This window comes from Silurus aristotelis (assembly GCF_946808225.1).
Source record: "Silurus aristotelis genome assembly, chromosome: 3".
Classification (NCBI taxonomy): domain Eukaryota; kingdom Metazoa; phylum Chordata; class Actinopteri; order Siluriformes; family Siluridae; genus Silurus; species Silurus aristotelis.
In genome coordinates, this window is record NC_139576.1 from 26,194,221 (window position 1) to 26,215,954 (window position 21,734).

A 21,734-nucleotide genomic window follows, 5' to 3' on the forward strand; every position below is an offset into this window, starting at 1 on the left:
TTGGATAAGGACATGTTATAAATATTCTCGTTTTACTGTTGTGTGTGTGTCAGGTGAAGAAATCTGTGGAGGCACGATGAAGTATCTGATACTCAGCGTGCTCTGTCTGGCTTTTACTGAGGGACTCGTCAGGTAAGAGAACAAGTGGCAAAAGGCGTTATTGGAAAACAAAATTGTCAATTTTTAGAAATTGTGTGTCGACTTTAATCAGATCAGATTCATGATGTTATTCTGCACTCGGTTGTCTGCAGAGTTTCTCTAGTTAAAAAGTCGACCATAATGAAGGAAAGGGGTATCCTCAAGGAAATGCTACAACCTGGACAGTTCAGCTTTGAGGGTGGTTACCCTGAGGACCTGACCAATCAAGATGATGTATGTTGTAAATCTACCTTTAACAGAAATATGATGATTATACAGTAAAAATGTATTTATTCTACAACTTATTACAACTGTAAAAATTTTATAACTTATTTATTTTCTACTCCCACAGGAATAATACTATGTATAATATAACATTATTGCACATTAAATACAATGAATAGTTCCTTTATATTATAAAAGTGCAAATGGAATACATGGTTAATTACTACCAGTTAATGTTAAAAGGATGTTACTGATTTACAGCACACAGCATGTAAATATTGTAGTAATATTCTGACCTGTAACTTTACTAAACATAACTGGGTTATAATGCAAACACGTACAATATACAATTATGACATTTTCATTAATTGAGCCAAGAATAAAGACAAATTTACTATTTAGCAGTTTACTTACATCATAATTACATAATTACACTTTCTAATGTAATCATCATCATATTATTATAATTATAATTATAATTATAATTATTATTATTATTTAATAGTTTTATTTATTTTATTTATTTTTTTAATTATGAGAGGACTACCTTTATCTTTACTCTTACTCTGTACCAGTGATGTCAGTGATGACGAATTGGTGCCTGTATATGTACAATAAACAGGTATCAGTGCTGTCCAGCTGTTCAACAGTATATATTTATTTGTACTCTCCAGATGGCTTATTTTGGAAAAGTTGGTATCGGATCCCCACCACAGTATTTCTACCTCCACTTTGACACTGGCTCCAGCACTCTGTGGGTTAACTCTGTCTACTGCAACAGTGATGCATGCAGTGAGTACTACACACTGAAGAACCGCAATACACTTTACTTCATGTAACAAACAATATAATTGCTTTGCTAGAGGTGGTATTATGATTCAGAGAATTACACATAAAGAAAAAAATTCATGCTGCATTATACTGACTTATGACTGAATGTCTTTTTCCATAACAGCTCATTTTAATTCAACTTGCCAGCATTTACATTTTCAATTATTTAAAGAACACAAAATAAATGTAATCTGATTATTGTTACATTCAATGTGTAGCAGCTATAAACATTTCTTTCCCACACCTTTCCTAAGACATAAAGACAAACTCTCAGCTTTCATGTTAACAAGCAACTACAACACCTTCCTGGAACATCTGTCAAAATCTCCTCAATCTGATCAATCAGACCTTTTTATGTGTTTTTTATTTTATACAATTTATTTCTTTTTTTTAGTAGTCCTGTTTATAAGTCATAGCTGCAGCCTTCATCTATCTTTAAGTTCTCCATTTGATTCCAGGCAGTCATCCTCTCTTCAATCCAAACAAGTCTTCTACGTTCACCAGCAATCAACAACCATTTTCAGTAAAGTATGGAACGGGCAGTGTCCAGGGGTTCCTTGGCAATGACACAGTCACAGTATGTCTGCTCTAAACTGATAGTCAGATTGCATACTCATTATAAGATTCTATTGCTACAGGTTTTGTAAATTTCTATGCCATTTTAACAGTTTATTATATATGCCAAACTAAACAAATTAGGTTCATTAAAAAGGCTTCCATTGCTGCCAGATTAAACAGGTATATCACATAGAAATTGTACAAAAATGTGGGGTCTGAAAATAAACTAAATAGAAAGTAGAAATTTTCTCATTGTTAAATAAATGTAATTAACTCTCATTTACCTCTTGTAGATGGGTCAGCTTGTTGTCACAAACCAGCAGATCGGTTTAAGCACTGTAGAGCCTGGTGATCATTTTGCAAGGCCTCTGCATGATGGACTCATGGGTCTGGCCTTCAGGCCTTCTGATTACCCTACCATTGTGAACACAATGGTCCAAGAAGGTGTTATTGATGAGCCAATCTTTGCTTTTTACTTAAGCAGGTAAACAAGTTGGCGGTGTGGCAGAAAATAATGTGGCTGTGACATTGATTAAAATCATTATCTTTATTTTAATCCTTCAATCATTACACATTCTTGCTACATTTCAGATTTTAAATAATTCTGTATTTTTACTTTAACAAGTTATTAAGAACAGAATTAGCAACTGAAATAAAAGAATAACAACAATGTAATAATCATAATTATTTTTAAAAAGACCTGTGTCGTAACTCTTAAACTTATGAAAAAGAATGATCATATATGCCAAGATGGAGTGCTAACTAACACATCAATTTGCTAAACAGCAATGATGAGCGTGTAAGTGAGGTCATGTTTGGAGGAGTAGATCCCAACTATTACCAAGGTCAGATCAACTGGGTTCCTGTACAACATGACAGCCACTGGCAACTGATCTTTGAAGGGTAGGTTTCTAGCATCAGGTGAAAAACTAATTTGTGTGTTGTACAATGGGATAACATTCTTAATAAAACTGTGTTTTTTACATCTACTTTATTTGCAATATTTTCTTTTGGTCTGTAAAGCACGTTTAGCTTCATGAGAGTTTATTGATACATTTAAGTGCTTTTTTATTTTATTTTTTTTATTTTATGCTTTTAGTTTTTTTAATTTATTTTATTATTGTTTAGTTAACCTCTATCCTTTTTGTTAGGTTTGAGGTCAATCACCAGTCAACGGGATATTGTGACCAGGGATGTACTGCTATTACAGACACCGGAACATCACTTCTGCTCTGCCCACCCCAATATGTAGACTCTCTTCATCAACTGCTGGGAGCCCAACAGGACAGCAATGGCAATGTAATGTTTTTGTTATATCTCACACATTTTAATCTTAGGGATGTGTCAACTAGAGCAGAAGAGTATAAACATGAGTGAAGTTCTCTTTGCTTTACAACAGATCATCAGAGCCTCAGTATATACAGAGCATAAATATGTGGCAAAAATATTGCCTATTATTTAGCAATGTTATATTTAAATGCTTGCATCAGCCAAAAGAATGATTCCATAATTCTAATAGATGATGTTCTAATAGATGAACAAAAGTTGCAGAAGTGCTAAGGTGTCTAAGGTAATGCTTAGTCTAAAAATCTCTCAGACATCAACACACTCTTCTGAATACTCTGTTGGAATAGCAGGAGGTCTCATACACGAGAAGCCGATGATGGCATATAGCAGACTAGGGAGTATACATCTCACTGCAGTTTTATTAAGCATAATTAGGAGTAATAATTTTTATTTATTTGTGCAAATTAAATTAAATAAGGTATTATATTAAACAAGAGGTTACATTAGTTAGACTCTTGATTTAGTGTATGAGTAAGATATACAAGTGTATCTGAATACCATTTTTTTTATTACCTGCACATATAAATTATTTATGAATAGGTCTCTTTGTATAGAGTAGATTAACAAAGTCTAAATAATTACATATCAGAAATGAAATAGGATTGTACTACATTGCAACTGTCAATAAGCTATTCATCATAAAAGATTAGTCAAGTTCAATTGCATTTAAGGTAAAACAGAAGTACATAAAAAGCTTTTCACAGCTGTGTGTTTATCCAGGATGGTCCTTGAGTTTATGTAGGTTTACAGTTTACCTTTTTAAAATGTAAGTTAAATGCAAAAACAGATTTAAAGAAAGTTTATTTTGTGTTTTATGCTTCCAGTATGTTTTTGATTGCGGTGCAGTGAGCAGCCTTCCCACCCTGACTTTCATTATGAATGGAGCTCATCTGCATTTGCCGGGTCCCGCATATGTTCTTGGGGTAAGAGCAGAACTACAGTATAGCTAATCTATAACAGGCAGTGATATGTACAGCAATTTAAGACTGACATTTTTTCATTTTAATTAAATAGAATGGAGATTCTAGCTCATACTGCATGAGTGGTATCCGGACATCACATACACAGTACAGGGATGGTTATCCTTACTGGATCCTGGGTGATGTTTTCCTCAGGCAGTTCTACTCTGTATTTGATCAAGGTAATGCTAGAGTGGGGTTTGCTACGTTAGCATAAAGTGGTCCGACACACATTAAAATTCCATGAAATTGTTAATCTTCATGAATTAAGAAATAAAAAATCCTAAATTGCTAAAAGCATTCCCGTCTGTTTTTTTAACCTGTTTTGAAAACTGCCTTGTTGAAGATCCTGACAGCTTTGGCCAAAAGGTCCTGATATAGGACCCTCTGGGGACTCCACCAAGAAGTGCCGTCATGCATCTCTGCATACGGTGCTCACCCCACCCCTGAGCCCTCAAGGAGCCGGTTCGTTAACCCTGCCACTTTCAGTGGCTCCTAGGGTTTTGGGCCCCTCCACCCAGCACGGTAGTGGACCCGGGGGGCCCCTAGAGCTGCACCAGGGCATTGCTCCAGCTCTGGGCTTACTAGAGATCAGTCTCAGGAGACTGATTCTCCTAGGAGATTATCTGCCAGCATGACAGGCTCTTCCAGATGTGTCTCGATGGGTCCTGCGGACTGTTGACAAAGGTTATACTATTCAGTTCGGGTCTTATCCGACCTGGTTAAACAAGGTGTACCCCAAACTGTTGGGGACCAAGCAGGCTCTGGTCATGGAACAAGAATTAGACACTCTCTTGAGGAAGGAGATTATCAAGGTGGTCTCTCCATCAGACAGAGAGGCTGGGTTCTACAGCCAGTACTTCACAGTTCCCAAAAAGGACAGAGGGTTGCATCCTATACTCAAGCTACATCAGCTGAAACGCTCACTTTTGAGACTCAAGGTTTCTGAGGTTCAAGATGCTGTTCATGCCCAAATCAGATCTGAGGACTGGTTTGTCACGATAGATCTGAAGAATGCGTATTTCATGTATCCCTCTTTCCAGCCCACAAGAAGTTCCTGAGGTTTGCTTTAAGGGCAAATTAATTTGCATAAAGCATATTTGTCCATTGCCATGTTGATTAGAGTATTAAAAACTTTTAAAAAAGTATTCATTCAAGGTATATTTAGAACAGAAGTATGTGCAAATAAGTAAAATTTTGACAATAATTAATCAATGAAAGATTTACTAGCTGTTGATTCAGGAGTCTTAGACTAAACAATAAAATGATTGCAGTATGCTGCATAAACAACTTTCAACCCGACATCAGGAAAAAATCTCTACAGAGAAGCATAAATAAAATAATGACAAATGAAAGACACCTGTGAAAAGAATCCAGTTTACTGGCCCTCAAAGCAGTTTAAACTTTGTATATGCCAGTGCAGTCTAAATATTTAAATGAAAAAATGAGAGACAATATCTGTAGACACGAATGTAGTTATCAAAATGGTGTCCTTTCCTGTTTAGTAAAGCCAGCTGAAAGGAGTTGATGACACTCCTATGGCAGGTGATTGAGGGTTATACTGTGGTCAGAGTGTTTGTGTGTTTGTGTGTGTGTGTGTGTGTGTGTGTGTGTGTGTGTGTGTGTGTGTGTGTGTGTGTGTGTGTGTGTGTGTGGACTGGTCTTACACTGACCTTAGCACCTAAACAGCTGCTTTTACCACCTGTGTTTCTGTCACTCTACACATCAGCCTGCACACTTGCTGATTAACAACAACCTCTACTACATTTGGCTCACAACTCTTGGATCACGTCCATATAGTGAGCATCAAAGTCCTAATCTCAGGTCTGTGTTTCTTTTTTATTATCTTAATACATTAAATTACATTCCAGTTGCAGCTATTTTGGATCATCCTGAGATTTTAGATTTTTTTTGGATGACAATCCTGCGATAGTAACTGTCTGTACATGAATTAGGAGACACAAAGAAAGTATGCTATATTGTAAATACCTCAGGGTGATCTTAATAAACCATATCTTTGTGAATTCATTCCATGGCAGAAAGACAAGATATGCAATGATGTCTAACAAATAGCTTTGTAGGCAGAGGCAGGACCAGTTAAAATTCCTTTAAGGCTCCTGTAAAAAGAGAAAAAGAGACAGGGGAGGGACATCACTTGGATGTTTTGACGTTCTGGGAAAGCATGTTGGAACGACAAAAGACGGAATGCAGCGTTTCAGTTCTTCATTTTGGTTGCCTCATCTTGAGAGGTCATTCATGTCTTGTTTGGCCTGTAGAATGCAGCCGTGGCATAGCCAGACCTCACACAAACACATTCCTGGTACTGGGTGTGTTTAAGGGGGACAAAAATACATGGTGAATGGTGAAATCTTTTCCTACTGGAAGTCTACCAGTTTACCCTCAGAGAGTCTGATAGCAACTGATTTGAAAGATTTTACCATTTTTGTAGGATATGCTGTTATAGGAAAATAATCAAGGACTGGTATGTCAGGCTGTTATCATTTTGAATGTTATTATTTTCCCATAAAGAAAGAACCTGAAAAGTTGTATTCTTTTTTACCACAATTATTTTGCTGTACATGTCTTCCGATTGTTTATTGTATTAATAAGACAGCAATTTTTAACCATTTACTGTTACAATTATTGCAATAAAAAATCCTTAAAATATGGATTGGTTTCTGTTATCATTTACATTATAGAGAGTGCTGTGTTGATGCTGCGTGAAGTCACGTGGGCGTCTAAACACTCGGGGTTAGGGTTAGGGTTAGGGGCCCCGTAAGTAATGCAGTGACGTGACGTTACATCACGTGACATTTTCTTCAGGAAAAGAAAGCTTTCTCCTAACAGAAAGCTCAACTATATCAACAATTACTATACAGTAATCCCCCGCTTTATCATGGTCCAAATCTAGCACGATAGCAGGATAGACTAAAAAACGTATAGGGAATATTTTTTAATGTGGTTTTATGCTTGAATAATGAAATGTTTTAATAAAAATATAATTATTAACTATAAAATTAGGTAAAATGTTAATACAGTATAGTATTCTATAAAAAAAAAAAATTAGAGCGTAACAACCACGATAAACTGTGGATTACTGTATATGTTTTTACTTTGTTACATAATTTTTTTATTTGTTTACTATCATTTTTCATTTATGTGGTATTTGTCAAAAAGGTTATAACAATTGCGTTAATGTAAATCTGTGATTTACATTAGAACAAGCAATAATGTATCAGTTTCAGTAATACCTTCGAAACAATCAGAATTGAAAATGGCTATGTGCATTATCTGTCCTTTGTTGGTGATTCATATGTTGTAGAAAATCCTGTTCTGTTCATAAAGTCAAATGAAGGAAAATAGGACTGTGCAGTTACCTGGCTACTAATGACTGGACATGGTTGAAAGTAATGTCTCCTTTCAGGCTTGTGAACAGTCTCAGTGGAGTCAAATATTACAGACATGCAATATAACTGATACCCACACCCAAGTGCCAGCTGCATTGCTGGTTAAAGTACAGCTGTCCTTTATAGCGACTAGTACCTCTACTTGCTGCCAAGGGCAGCTTATTACAAAAAACACAATCATGTGTGTAATATGAAAAAGCACCAAGCATCAATATATCTGAACTTCTACCAGTCAAGGCAGGTGCATTTCTGCTCACATTAATGGTTACAGCTCCAAGAGATGTTTGAAGGTGACATTCAAAGAACACTGGTACCGGTGGGCTATAAAACGAGTGCATCCAGGTGAGGACTAAGAGGTTTTAAGATGCCAATGTCAATAGTTTGAAGTGATGTAATACTTATGAGGTCTAATAAAATATTGCTGTTACAGTACATTTTGTTGGTTGAGATAGAGAGAATATCAGCTTATTACCTTAAATTGGTCACATGAATCAAAGACAAATAAAATATCATTGTGGTTGGACAAATAGTAGTCAAATACTTTGAGTGCTTATAAATACTTTTGTTCTGGCCAAATATTGTGAGTGTGAGGAACAGAGGTGTTTGAAGCCCTGAGGAGGTGTCTGCTTTGTCTAGCTAAAGTCATGTAAAAGAAAAAGAGGCGGTGTTGAATTGGGACTAGAATTGCTTCAAGGGTTGGAAAGATATGGGGCACATGAGAGAAAACATGACATTAATGATGATAGACCAAAGCAGTTTGAAATGTCAGTTTCTTGCAATGACTTCTATCTAGATTTCCTCTGGTGAAATGGAAGACCCTACTGCAGATCCATATCTCTGTATGAACAGTAGATTTTAGAGCATGTTTACACAAAGGAAATGGTCAACATATTGAATCCAGGTTTAATAATTACTGAAAATGACAATGGAGCTAATTATTCAATATTGAAATGGTAGCATTTGGGATGTTATTATTATTGGGACTTTGTTTTTTTTGTTCTGAATTTAACAGTGCTCATAAAGCTGCCCAGGTGTCTGCCTGTTTTTCTTAACAACATGCACCTGCACATTTAATACAGGATTAAGTGACACTCCACCAGACCTACATACTTCAACATTTAGAAGCACATGTGTGGTCTTCCTTCAGCTCATGATTTCTATCGCTGTCATTCGTAGCTGGACTACTTTGGAATGACTGGTGTACGAAACCCTCCCTAGTACTTCTACGTACAGTTTGACACCACACACTCCAGCCCTTTCTGGGTCAACTTTGTCTATTAAAATAAGAGAGCCTGATTGGCAAAATAAAAAGAAAGAGCAACAATAATAGTTATGTAAACATTTTGGAGAACTGTGCAGCAAGAAACCAGGATGCCACAATTGACTGAATAACTTTAAAGAACAAAGCATCACTTTGTTCTCTGGTATAAACTTGAATTAAAGGAGCACCAAATAAATTATTCTGTGTTAGGTGGTAAATGTAAATTATGTCTAAAAGTTAAATGGCATTTAGGCCACATGTTAACCAAAGACAGCCATATGATTGAGATCTCCATCTCAAGTTACACACATACAGTATAATGTGTGTATTAGCTGGAATCTGGATAACAATAGAATAATTGCTTTACTTATGCCTAACGCACTTGTGCATTCCCAATGAATTTTCTGAACTATTTTTGGCATCAAGCTCACAAAGCATCTGCTACACACTCGCATACCACTTTATTAGGAACACTATACTAATACTGGGTAGGGCCTCCGTATGCTCTCTAAACAGCTTCAACTCTTCATGGCATTGATTCCACAAAATATTGAAAAAACATTTTTGAGCTTCTGGTCCATGTTGGCATAACTGCATCACGCAATTCCTACACATTTCATGCTGTGAATCTTATATTCTACCACATCCAGAGATAGTAAGGCATGACTTTGTTCAGGCACTGGATATATAGGAATAAACATTGATCAGGCATAACTTTGTGACCAACGATCAGGCATAACCACCTGCCTAATATGGTGTTGGTTCCCATTTTGCTGACAAAACAGTCCTGATCCATCGAGCATTAACTTCTACAATTTGAGCTACCGTAGCTCTTCTGTTGGATTGGACCACACGGGCCAGCCTTCGCTCCCCATGTGCATCACTGAGCCTTGGCCACCCATGACCCTGTCACCGGTTCACCATTGTTTCTACTGTGGAACACTTTTGATAGATACTGACCAATGAAGACCAAGAACACCCGGCAAGAGCTGCAGTTTTGGAGAAGCTCTAACCCAGTTGTATAGCCAACAATATTTGGCCCTTGTCATACTTGATAAAATCCATACGCTTGCCCATTTTTCCTGCTTCTTACACATCTACTTTAAGGACAAAATTTTAGCTTGCTGCCTAATATATCCCACTCACTAACAGCTGCCATGATGAAGAGAAAATCATTGTTATTCATGTCACCCGTCATAATGTTATAATGTCATAATATTGGTACATATCTGCATGAATAGTATAAATAAAATCTGAGGTCAGTGTCAAAATAGCCAAATTTTTTATTATTATAACCTAAAAATCACTATATTGCATTTCATCTGACTATTGAACTTCAATTGTATATTTGTGGTCTGAAAATTATATGGTTTACTGATATGGTTTACTGCTGTCCATCCACCCCAAGGTAGAAGTAACAACAAATGCTAGGATATCAGCAGTTTATATATATGTTTATATATATTTTTTAATATCATATCATATTATATCATATGCCACCAGTTGACTTGAATGTAAACATGTGCTTGTGACACATAGTTTGTGACACATCATGGACAACAAAGTTGTCATAACATAACATCTTATGGATGTGTTTGTTGATGTAGGTATGAATACATATATACACATTTAGCCCAGTAAAACCTACAACAACATACAAAAAGTCCCAAACTCCCAATGTCAGGTGATTGATGTTAGCATTATTCTATGCTGCCAAGACTTTTTGTATGGCCATCTGAGAACTTTAACACAAATACCAAAAAGAAAATAGCTTTTTCTCAGAATTTAGGTGTGTGCAAGACAATCCTTTCACAAACTGTATGAACGAGTTGGAAAAACTGATCTGTCTCAGCTTGTTACAACATTCAGTGTTAAATGGAAAAAGGAAAAAAAAAAAGTTAGGGGCTTTCTTCCTGTGTGTATTCAGAGTAAATGCAGCATGTCAAAAAGGGGATTTATTACCACCCCAGAGAAAAGAAAACCTTTTTACAGACATGAAAATGCCTCTGTCCGACAAGGACAGTGATATCTGGCCATGCTTATTTTTTACCACGAAATACTATAAGTTTCCTCTGAGAAATGCCACTAGAGTCAAATGTTCACAAATAAAAACAGAGCCATGTATGAGTCAAAATGTGATTCGCCCTATGAGGCTGCTGCTCCCTGTCCATCTTTGTGATGAGCTTGGAGAAATGACAAAGACAGAAGAACAAGGCTTCATAGGAGTTTCTGGTTGCCAAGTGCAGAAGAGACAATTCCTTTGCCAAGTATTATTAACCAGACAAAAAAAATCCCCCAGTAGAAAAGTGTCAACAGAACGGCAACATAAAGGCCACATTCATCAGTGCACAAAGGCACAGAGCTGGACGGAAGCAGCTGATGTGAACATATTATGTCCATCTTATGCTCATGAAACAGACTAAAGCCAAAGGTGTTAAAGTCGATCAACCCTTGTACTCTTACATAAAGAATGCACACAACCGTAGCTCTGGGAAAAAAATACAGTGGTCCCCATGTTTAATCTGTCATGCACACTTTGATTTCATCCTCAAAGCCCAGCCTGTTGAATTAAAGTAGCATTAAGTGACTGTAGTAATGTCTTTTGTACCCCATTATCTTCTGTTGACAGAGGTTTTGTGAAAGGGGCTCTGCATCAGTGACTCTGTAATGTCATGAAAGCAAACCTCTGACAGGCCTATCCCATTCATGGAACTATTGCTTTAAACATTCCGGATTCAGTACCACCCCGAAACCTAGCATGGAGGTCATTCTTGTCTGTTTTTTTAGGTGAAATATAGTAATATGTTAATTCATGAATCAGATTTCAACTTCACCTACATACATATCAGATGATCATGACGGTTGCCAGCCTATAATCTTCCGTGACACAAGTTAAGAGCTGCCCTTGATAAATTGGGAAAATTAGATCTCCTGTCTGACTTGGGTGACTGTAAAGTCAGAAACCTGATGCGCATTTTTTCGTGCTTTCATTCAAAGCACTTAATGTAGTCTCGGAACAGCTTACACCTCACTCTGTAATATGTAACTGTAGGCAAGAATCGTTCCTTTTTCTTCTCTGAAAGGCAGCAGAAGCTTATAGGATTTAACAGATGAGTTAATGAAAGACTATCTCATGTCTACTCTATTGTAACTTCTTTTTTTTATTTCAAAATGGACATGGATTTGAATTTCCGTTTATAATAGAGCTTGAATGAATTCTAGAAGGAAGTAAGACTAACTTGGAACTAAAGAAAGACATTTTAGCAAAGACATTCAGATCTGCACTGCTTTCCAATACAAACAGACTTTTGTTTTGTCTTCTTTGAATCCGAAAAGCCATGAGCAGACATTTCTCCTAAGTTCCAGATCACATTCTGTGTGTCTTCTCTCCTTTTCTCTCTGTCCAAATGACTAGCTACATGTATTTTGGGTCAAATGTCCAAACACCAAATCTGTTACAGTATCAAATCACTCCTAGTTTACTCATGTTCTCCCTGAGTTTCCCTGCTTTCAATGGGTATATTCATGGAGCAAACTAACAAAAACAGTCCTATTCAGCCTTTGAATACTTTACAAAAGGACAGAGGCATCTGTCATACATATGATATGCATTATTTTACTTAAATTGACAACTAAAACGATTTGGGGATTCAAACAATGACAAGAGCAATCATGGATGTAAGTTGGTCTTGAAAGTTGATAGGGGAAGAAAGTTACCTAGTGTCAACAACACATGATTGGCATAGGTACCTTCCCATATTTGCTTAAGGATACATGCTGGAGTGGTAGCATGCTTGTTGTTTTTAAGGTAGCATGGTATTAATGTTACATTACTAAAAATATAATTTCTATTAACACTTGCTAGCTAGATCCTATACCTATACTGTACTTTAATACATACATTTTAATTTATTGCACAACACTGCATATTAGATGGAGAGAACATTTATTGACTTAATGTTAAAAGATTTAGATGATCAGTTTCACTATGTTTTAGATGAATTCTGCAAGAATAAGTGGGATTAGTAAAGCATGTCTGCAAAAGAAGATGGTGGTGGTGGTGGTGGGAATTTAAGAAAATAACCCTGCACACACCTTTAGTTCAAACTAGCTTCTAGCATCTGACTAGAGGACATAGTTGATAATACCGTACATAATCAGGTAAAACGATCCTCTGTTTATGGTAGGGATGTTTCAGCTATTATAAAAGTTAGTAGCATGTAAAATGTCCCTACCATCACAACCTATTTCTACCTGTCGATTTAATGTAAGTTGGAAGTACTGTACAGTACATGGACATCATTCTCTACTTTACATTTCTACTATACTTCGGGGCTTGTTGTTGTGTCTGTAGTTTGCTTTCGTTAACTCACATTCCATCTATTGCTTATGTGATAAGAAACATAAATGTCTTTACATGGCACACAAGGACTCCCCATATATGCCCAATCAGATCTTCTAAGGAAACACAGCTCCATCATGTCCTGCATTTCGAAAGGAAATTCTAAGATCTGATGCCATCTCAAGCATGGTTTCCCAAGAAATTGGCAACTTTGAAGCAATTTCTGCAAGATTGTGTTTAGCTAATTTTTAATTGATTCTAATTGCTTAGATCATAGAAAACATTTCTTCACAACCTAATTAACAAAGTATCTTATTGATGCACATAAATGCTGACGTGTCTAGATTACAATTATACATATAGGCAAGGACAGCATCTACAGAAATAATGAGTTCTGAAGAAGTATTTTTGAAAAAGCCCCTGCACTTATGACATTTTGATGTGACATTTACAAACTAGGTTTATAGGACTCTAACAGTGTTCTTTATGCCTGTAAGCCTCCAAGTATATGAGGTTTCAGTGTCTACAGTGTAACTGAGGTGTTAGGAGGGTTGTCCTTATAGATCCAGAGTTGCTGCACCAGCAGGAGACAGCTCATCCAGGGAAACACAAATCAGGGGTTTCATTCAAGATATATGGAAACTAGTTGACATTTCTGCGTACTTAACAATTGTGAGAATGGTATTCCACTATGGAATGAAACCCATATAGAGTAGGTTAAGAGAGTGAGTAAGTTTTGTATATATTTAAGAACTGGTAGGAAGCACATGGTAAAAAAGTGTGACCAATCATCTGGGTGGTCTGCACAGGAAGGCTGAAAGAATCTGCCAATTTCCTGGTTGAACCATTTTACTTTTGCTTGCAAATGGTAACCTGAGGTGAGACTAATGGACACCCCTAGCTTTTCTTTAAATGACTTTCATACTAGAATTGTGAAATGGGGCCCTTCTAGCATGCCTGGGTCTAGTGGGAGGGTTGAGGGTTCCAAAATCCAAAATTATAAGTCCAAAAGGTCAAAATAAAAAAATTATTTAAAGACTGTAAAACTGTGCATTATTCCAAATTTCCAGAACTCAAACTAAAATCTTGTTTGTGAACATAAGATCTAAGGGGCATCATAAAAACATGATGCTTTATGCTTTCAAAACTTTTTCATACTTGTCAGGTGGCAAGATAAAGCTGAGAGAGATAACACTGAAGCACATTAGATAATTAAGAGATCTGTAAATTTGTTGTATAATGGAAAGCTGTGGAAATTGTTTTGCAACAACCTGCTTCTTCATGGATATGCACTGGTTCAAGTCATCATGGTGCATCTATTTTATTGATGAAGGATTCTGTCATGAATACCCACATATTTTTTAACAAAAACAGTTTAATAAAAAAGTACAGTGATCAAAATCAAAGGGGAAGGCATATGAAAATCTGGAAGTGGACAGACCTGGATAATATACTAACAATATAAAGAAAAGTCAGAAATGTATGTGATTGCATGTGGTGAGTTGAATATGTTTAGAATCATACATGATTAACATTATGCAGTCACTATTCAAAAATGGTATCCAATACCGATAATCATTGTGCCACAACATCATTGCACAATACTTGCACTATAATGATTTTCAGAAATGTTTATAAAAGCCTTTATTGTGATTCCATATTATTTTAACCAAAATGTCAAATAAATGATCAGATTGCATTTTATTGGCTACCAACTGTAATGCACTTTTCCACTTTTATGTTTGAAAGCCAGTTGGCTACCTTCCTTTCAAGGAATGTTAAAGTAATGGGCAGAAAAGATCAATAATTGTAAATCTAGTTTTATCATATTTGCCTATTTGGTAAAACAGGTTTATTTTCGGGTCATAAGACAAACTAACAGATATAAATATAAGCATTTTTCTTATTGTTCAGATGCAAATCCTTTGCAGTCAATGGATACATGATGTCTGATACTAATGAACATCCCTAAAAGTTTCCACACTTGAGGTGCTTTTCCAGGCCTTCACTGGACTCACCTTCAGTTGCTGCATTTTTGTGGGGTTTTCTGCCTTAAGTAAATAAACAACAGTAGGATTTAAATGACTGACAGCTACTTAAGAAAAAGCTCAACTTTTGTCAAGGTCACAAACACATTTTAGGTGTGTAAACATAATCAGGTAAAAGTATCACCTGTTATTTAAAAACTGCTGTGGAACAGTTTTATATTATTTAAACAGGATTTAAAACTGATTAAACACATACAATATTTTCAGGTTATATACTAGTGGTTGATTTTTCCACAGCAGTACTGATATGGGCGGGAATGATATAATGTGGTTTGGCACGAGCCAGACTATATATCCTCTTTATTGCTTGCCTCAGGACATCTTTCTATTCAAGTGTGTATGGAAGAGAGCCACTTGCGGTGGTGCAATAAAGATGATATACATATATACACTGTTCTTCTTTATATACCTTATACAAAGTATAACTGCACATGCATTCAGAGATTGTCTCCGTGAACTTTTGAGTAAGTAAGGCATGGTAAAAAAAAATGCTATCCCTGTCATTAGCTCATAAGCTGTAAAATACTCCTTTCCTTTTTGTTTCTGAGCCTGTCATTGTGTAACACTTCTTTTTTTCCATAAACATAAGGCTATGTGGACGAGAGACCTGAAACCAAGGTGTTACATGAGGTCTGTATTTTTTTAAAACAAGCCTTCACGCATATATATATATATATATATATATATATATATATATATATATATATATATATATATATATATATATATAGTGAAAAGTTAATGCTCTGGATTATAGTTATTTTGCAAACTTTGAAATTCTAAACCAGCATAGCAGAAGAGAAACAACCCAGCTGGGCTACTGTACTTCACAGAAAACTTTGTTATGTCACTGCAACCAGCAGGGATATGGGGTTTGTTTTATAAAGATGGGATCTAAGAAAAACAGATGGTATTCTTCTCTAGGTACAAAAATGGCCTTCAGCGCCAGATGAAAGGTGAGAGACAAGGATAGAGGGGTGTGGTGTGGCAATAGGTAGCTTGTTTTCTTCATCTTACCTCAGTTGTTTTTCTCACGGGAGCTCTTTATGTCTTGGCATGGCCTACCTAGGACGGTACAGCTGGCAGGGAAGGGGTGGCTTAACTTCTGGTCTTGTTAAAGCATTCTGCCTCAGAGATAAGAGCAAAGTGTGGAGCCGACACTGTGACAGGAGGGAATGTGTTTTTGTATGCTACTGTAATACCATCCAGACAGAAAGAGGAGACTCGCAAAAAGCACAATATTCATTGAGATATAGACTGCAGTTACCTGGATAACAATGTGCATTTATAAATGATAACCCACGCAGGTGAATCAGATCAAGGTATTAAACAAGCAAAAGCATGCTGTGCCTATAAATCTTCACTGAAAGATCTCTGTCTTTCGTATCCTGCTTGAAACTAAGCTACATTATGCTGATTATTCAAGAGTAAACACAAACTCCCACGACTAAATCTCCTCTAGAATGTATAAATCCCCCTGCTCTCTGCACGCAAATTGCAACCAACAACACATTAAACCTGACGTTTCTGCCTCAACAAGTCTGAAAGCGGAAACGTCGGGCGTGCCATTATGTGCCATTAAGAAAGTTTGTGTGGTACCACACTATAAACATTTTTAAGTGTGCACATAGTGCATTGTTTAAAGCAATCTGACAAACATATTAAACAAACACTGCACTGTTTTCCACATATACTGTACAAACACTCCTCTTTCCACTGAACTACCTGCTACAGGTACATGTGTTTTTCAGGGTTGTGCAATCTGTCATGTCGTTCAACCCCTAAGTAATGCCCATACCACACCAGCCATGTGATTTATTTTTCTTTGAAAGATGAAAGCAAAGCATAAGTGTTCTCTGATGTTCAGCAAACTGTTGGTAAAAGTGCCAAATAAGTATGATTGATTAACTTAGTCATGTGTGCAGGTCTGCGTAAGATTAGAAACAAAAATATTACCACTGCAGTATAGTAGCAGGATTGTATGCTTTATATGTATTGATTTAAATTGATAAATGTTTCAATGTTGTTTGATTTGACTAGATATACAATATTTTATTTATATATATATATATATATATATATATATATATATATATATATATATATATATATATATATATATATATATATATATATATAATAAGACTGTTAATTGTTTAAATTTCATGATTTAAACAATTAACTCGAGTTAACATGATTAATTGCAACTTAATTGCAAATAGATGATAGATAGATAGATAGATAGATAGATAGATAGATAGATAGATAGATAGATAGATAGATAGATAGATAGATAGATAGATAGATAGATAGATAGATAGATAGAGTGAGGAAAATAAGTATTTGAACACCCTGCTATTTTGCAAGTTCTCCCACTTAGAAATCATGGAGGGGTCTGAAATTGTCATCGTAGGTGCATGTCTAAATCTAAATCTAAAAAAAAAAAATCCAGAAATCACAATGTATGATTTTTTTAACTATTTATTTGTATGATACAGCTGCAAATAAGTATTTGAACACCTGAGAAAGTCACTGTTAATATTTGGTACAGGAGCCTTTGTTTGCAATTACAGAGATCAAACGTTTTCTGTAGTTTTTCACCAGGTTTGCACACACTGCAGGAGGGATTTTGGCCCACTCCTCCACACAGATCTTCTCTAGATCAGTCAGGTTTCTGGCCTGTCGCTGAGAAACACGGAGTTTGAGCTCCCTCCAAAGATTCTCTATTGGGTTTAGGTCTGGAGACTGGCTAGGCCACGCCAGAACCTTGATATGCTTCTTACAGAGCCACTCCTTGGTTATCCTGGCTGTGTGCTTCGGGTCATTGTCATGTTGGAAGACCCAGCCTCGACCCATCTTCAATGCTCTAACTGAGGAAAGAAGGTTGTTCCCCAAAATCTCTCAATACATGGCCCCGGTCATCCTCTCCTTAATACAGTGCAGTCGCCCCGTCCCATGTGCAGAAAAACACCCCAAAGCATGATGCTACCACCCCCATGCTTCACAGTAGGGATGGTGTTCTTGGGATGGTACTCATCATTCTTCTTCCTCCAAACACGTTTAGTGGAATTATGACCCAAAAGTTCAATTTTGGTCTTATCTGACCACATGACTTTCTCCCATGACTCCTCTGGATCATCCAAATGGCCATTGGCAAACTTACGACGTGCCTGGACATGTGCTGGTTTAAGCAGGGGAACCTTCCGTGCCATGCATGATTTCAAACCATGACGTTTTAGTGTATTACCAACAGTAACCTTGGAAACGATCTTTTCAGGTCATTGACAAGCTCCTCCCATGTAGTTCTGGGCTGATTTCTCACCTTCCTTAGGATCATTGAGACCCCACGAGGTGAGATCTTGCATGGAGCCCCAGTCCGAGGGAGATTGACAGTCATGTTTAGCTTTTTCCATTTTCTAATGATTGCTCCAACAGTGGACCTTTTTTCACCAAGCTGCTTGGCAATTTCCCCGTAGCCCTTTCCAGCCTTGTGGAGGTGTACAATTTTGTCTCTAGTGTCTTTGGACAGCTCTTTGGTCTTGGCCATGTTAGTAGTTGGATTTTTACTGATTGTATGGGGTGGACAGGTGTCTTTATGCAGCTAACGACCTCAAACAGGTGCATCTAATTTAGGATAATAAATGTAGTGGAGGTGGACATTTTAAAGGCAGACTATCAGGTCTTTGAAGGTCAGAATTCTAGCTGATAGACAGGTGTTCAAATATTTATTTGCAGCTGTATCATACAAATAAATAGTTTAAAAATCATATATTGTGATTTCTTGATATTTTTTTTTTGATTATGTCTCTCACAGTGGACATGCACCTACGATGACAATTTCAGACCCCTCCATGATTTCTAAGTGGGAGAACTTGCAAAATAGCAGGGTGTTCAAATACTTATTTTCCTCACTGTAAATAGATAGATAGATGCAATAATATGGAAAAATATACAAAGGTTGTTCCACGTTCCTTTAAGGGACAGCTTCATTCACATACAAGCTCATCTGCACATCAAAGTGAACTTGTTCAGGTCTCATAGCTGCCCAGACTCACATGTGGGCTGTGTTTGGTGGTGCATGCAATCAGTGGAGGGCATCGCACTTGCACCATGGAGGCGTATCATCATAGTTTGCTTTGGATACAGCTGCCTGAACTACAAGTAGGAGAAAGTAGCAGTGTCTGGTGCCACCTACACACAGACACACACAATTTGTTCAAACTTGAAGATGTCCACCCTTCTCATAAACATAGCAAGAACCTGCTGGACTACAGTATAACTATTGGCCAGTAGAGAACAAGTTTCCTGCTCTGTACACAGATGACCAGAGAAAAGCTACAATGTGAAAGTTAGCTCTGTAAGATAGGTAGTGGTCCCCCTGTTTCATAGCAGCCACTCGTTTCATTATACCAGTAAATCTTTACCTATTAATGCTGATAACAATCCATAAAATTGGACAGCAATTCTTTTTAAGTGGGATAATACGATTTGTTTAAAATTCAAAATGTCAAATTCTATTAAAGTTAATAAACACCATGCAAACTAAAAATCTCAGGCAGGTCACAGAGAACTTTTTTGTTCAAGTCTCGGAAAGTTGATTAAATAACTTGAATGCTGCAGACCCATGCAGCTAAGATCACATATCTTCAAACTTACAAATATTACAATGGGTGGAACACAATTCTTTCTTTCATTTACAAAATTACCTAAAACTACACTTTAAATACATGTATGACTGAGGGAACCACTTTTTGCTTTTAATTTCACAAAAACTCACAGCAGTGCCATATAAGTTATGTCATACTGCAAAATTCAATTAGAAAGCTCTGCAGTGACATTTCTTCCAAGACCGACAGGATCCGATGATGAAATAGGGGTATTACAATACACGCTCTGTTACCCCTGCTCCCCAACAACCAACCCCCCCTTGTCCGCTCCATAGCCACTTCAACCCACATAGACCACTGTACAGGGTTCTTGTCAAAGCATAAAATAATGAGCATCCAGATAACAATACACAGTATTTAGAATCAATCTAATGTGTCTATATTGTGGACTATATGTACATATCTGCTGTCATATACCTTATTCAGGGGAATACTAAAAATATATATTTTTTACCTGAATCTTGAAACCTTTTTTTATAATTTTTCATATTTCCTGCAAAACAATGTCACCTGCATCAAAGATCATGGCTGCAGGTCTATCCAATTGAAACCATACATCTGGCTGAGAGGTTCTTCTGGAGTGAAGGTCAACATGGGCAACAGTTTATGAGTTCACACCATCACACATGGGAATAGTAGACGCTCAGAAAGAGATGGTACCAAACGTAATCTTTTATTATCACCGGTCCCTTCAAAAGCCCCTCATTACTTTAAATTAGAAATCTAAAATCATGTTTAGATTAAGTCACTTCAGGTAAGTGTACACTATACCCAGATGAAGAGTCCAAGAGTCCAAAAATGGAAATCTATGGTTTTATTGGATGTTCAGGTATAGAAAAAAAAATTGATTGTCCTACCTTAGCTAACAGCCTCTTTTTCTCTTTCTTTTTTTCTTCATTCTGATCCAAAGGCATCTGCAGAAAATCCTCTTCGCAGCAAATGAAGCTCACTGTGCATCCCATCCGGGCCGCTCCGGGAATCCCTCCCGAGTACCCATCCAAAACTCACCAACCCTGATCAAGTAGAAGCTCGCAGCTTCCCAAGCCTGCTCCTGAACAGGAACTTTAATGTGGTGTGCAACAGATGCAGGTTGTGTCGCCTTCTGTCCTCAGAAAGCAGTAGGTGCGAAACTGCGCGCACGGTATTCTCCTTCTAGGAGCGAACTCGTTTCACTTCACTTCACTCCACAGCTTCTTTTTAATATCCACCGTAAATAACACCGCGATCACGGGAGGTGTGCGCACTTTTCCCACTTAAATTCCTATTCCCAATCCCGCCTTTAGGCGTCTCCACACTTGTCCAGGAAGAGGAAGGTTTGCAGTGGGGCAGAAGTTGCGATCTGGGGTGGGATTTACACCCGCGCCTCACTGATTCCTCTATTAATATCAAGTGAATTAAAATAATAACTTAATGTCAGAATTACTTCAAATAGACCAATAGGTTATGTCGTATTGAACATGATCACATCCAGATAAGCATCAACATGATTGTTAATGATGATGATGATGATGATGATGACTATATTACACTTATTAGTATCTGATTTTAGGAACCAAAAGAGCAATCAGAAGAAAGGTGTGGCAAAAAAAAATTTAAATAAATAAATGCTTTCATAACTAAGAATCCTTCTGAGGAGTCAGACTCAAAATGGAAATTCTGCTGGGAAAGGAAGTTGATTATAAATCATAGCTCTTCTATAACTTTATGCAAAGCATAAAGATGTTCACTATGAGTGTTTTCTGAATAAGAGTCCTGGAAAAAATAAACAAACAAAGGAATGTGTGATAAATATAGCAGAAGCTCTTAGCTACAGATCATTCATACAGTACATACAGTATCTATCGACTATAAAATTACCTAACCGAGCAAAAAAATGAGATTTAAACATAAAATATTCCAGGGACATTTCTTTAGGCTGTGGGATTATCTCTATCGGCAAACGGTCAGTTAC

At 36.9% G+C, this 21,734-nt stretch overlaps 2 protein-coding genes across 11 annotated transcripts in view; one reads left to right on the plus strand and one right to left on the minus strand.

The window, feature by feature from the left end:
• The window catches only part of tns1b (tensin 1b), a 232,885-nt gene extending 211,814 nt beyond the window's left edge, over positions 1 to 21,071 (minus strand). For 7 of the 10 annotated variants that reach the window (XM_083537442.1, XM_083537444.1, XM_083537440.1 and 4 more), the window contains exon 1: positions 20,641 to 21,058. In XM_083537442.1, coding sequence (XP_083393568.1) covers positions 20,641 to 20,745 — 105 coding nt within the window. In that variant the 5' untranslated portion in view covers positions 20,746 to 21,058. Of the gene's footprint in view, positions 1 to 20,640 lie in introns of all 10 variants that reach the window. The other 3 variants (XM_083537438.1, XM_083537447.1, XM_083537477.1) reach the window with 3 other exon arrangements.
• On the plus strand, positions 38 to 4,345 carry LOC310723979 (gastricsin-like). Its single transcript, XM_083537621.1, has 9 exons — positions 38 to 132; positions 252 to 372; positions 1,038 to 1,155; positions 1,653 to 1,771; positions 2,046 to 2,236; positions 2,539 to 2,655; positions 2,904 to 3,051; positions 3,924 to 4,022; positions 4,114 to 4,345. Exons 1-9 carry the CDS (start codon positions 77 to 79, stop codon positions 4,273 to 4,275), a joined length of 1,131 nt encoding a protein of 376 aa, XP_083393747.1. The 5' UTR covers positions 38 to 76; the 3' UTR covers positions 4,276 to 4,345.
• Positions 21,072 to 21,734: the final 663 nt, after the last annotated feature.

Excerpts from the sequence above, each read along its gene's own strand:
- LOC310723979 (XM_083537621.1), top strand. The coding sequence starts at position 77 with ATGAAGTATCTGATACTCAGCGTGCTCTGTCTGGCTTTTACTGAGGGA. Across the intron at positions 133-251 it reads TTTACTGAGGGACTCGTCAG|AGTTTCTCTAGTTAAAAAGT; the intron begins GTAAGAGAACAA and ends GGTTGTCTGCAG. Across the intron at positions 1,772-2,045 it reads TTGGCAATGACACAGTCACA|ATGGGTCAGCTTGTTGTCAC; the intron begins GTATGTCTGCTC and ends TACCTCTTGTAG.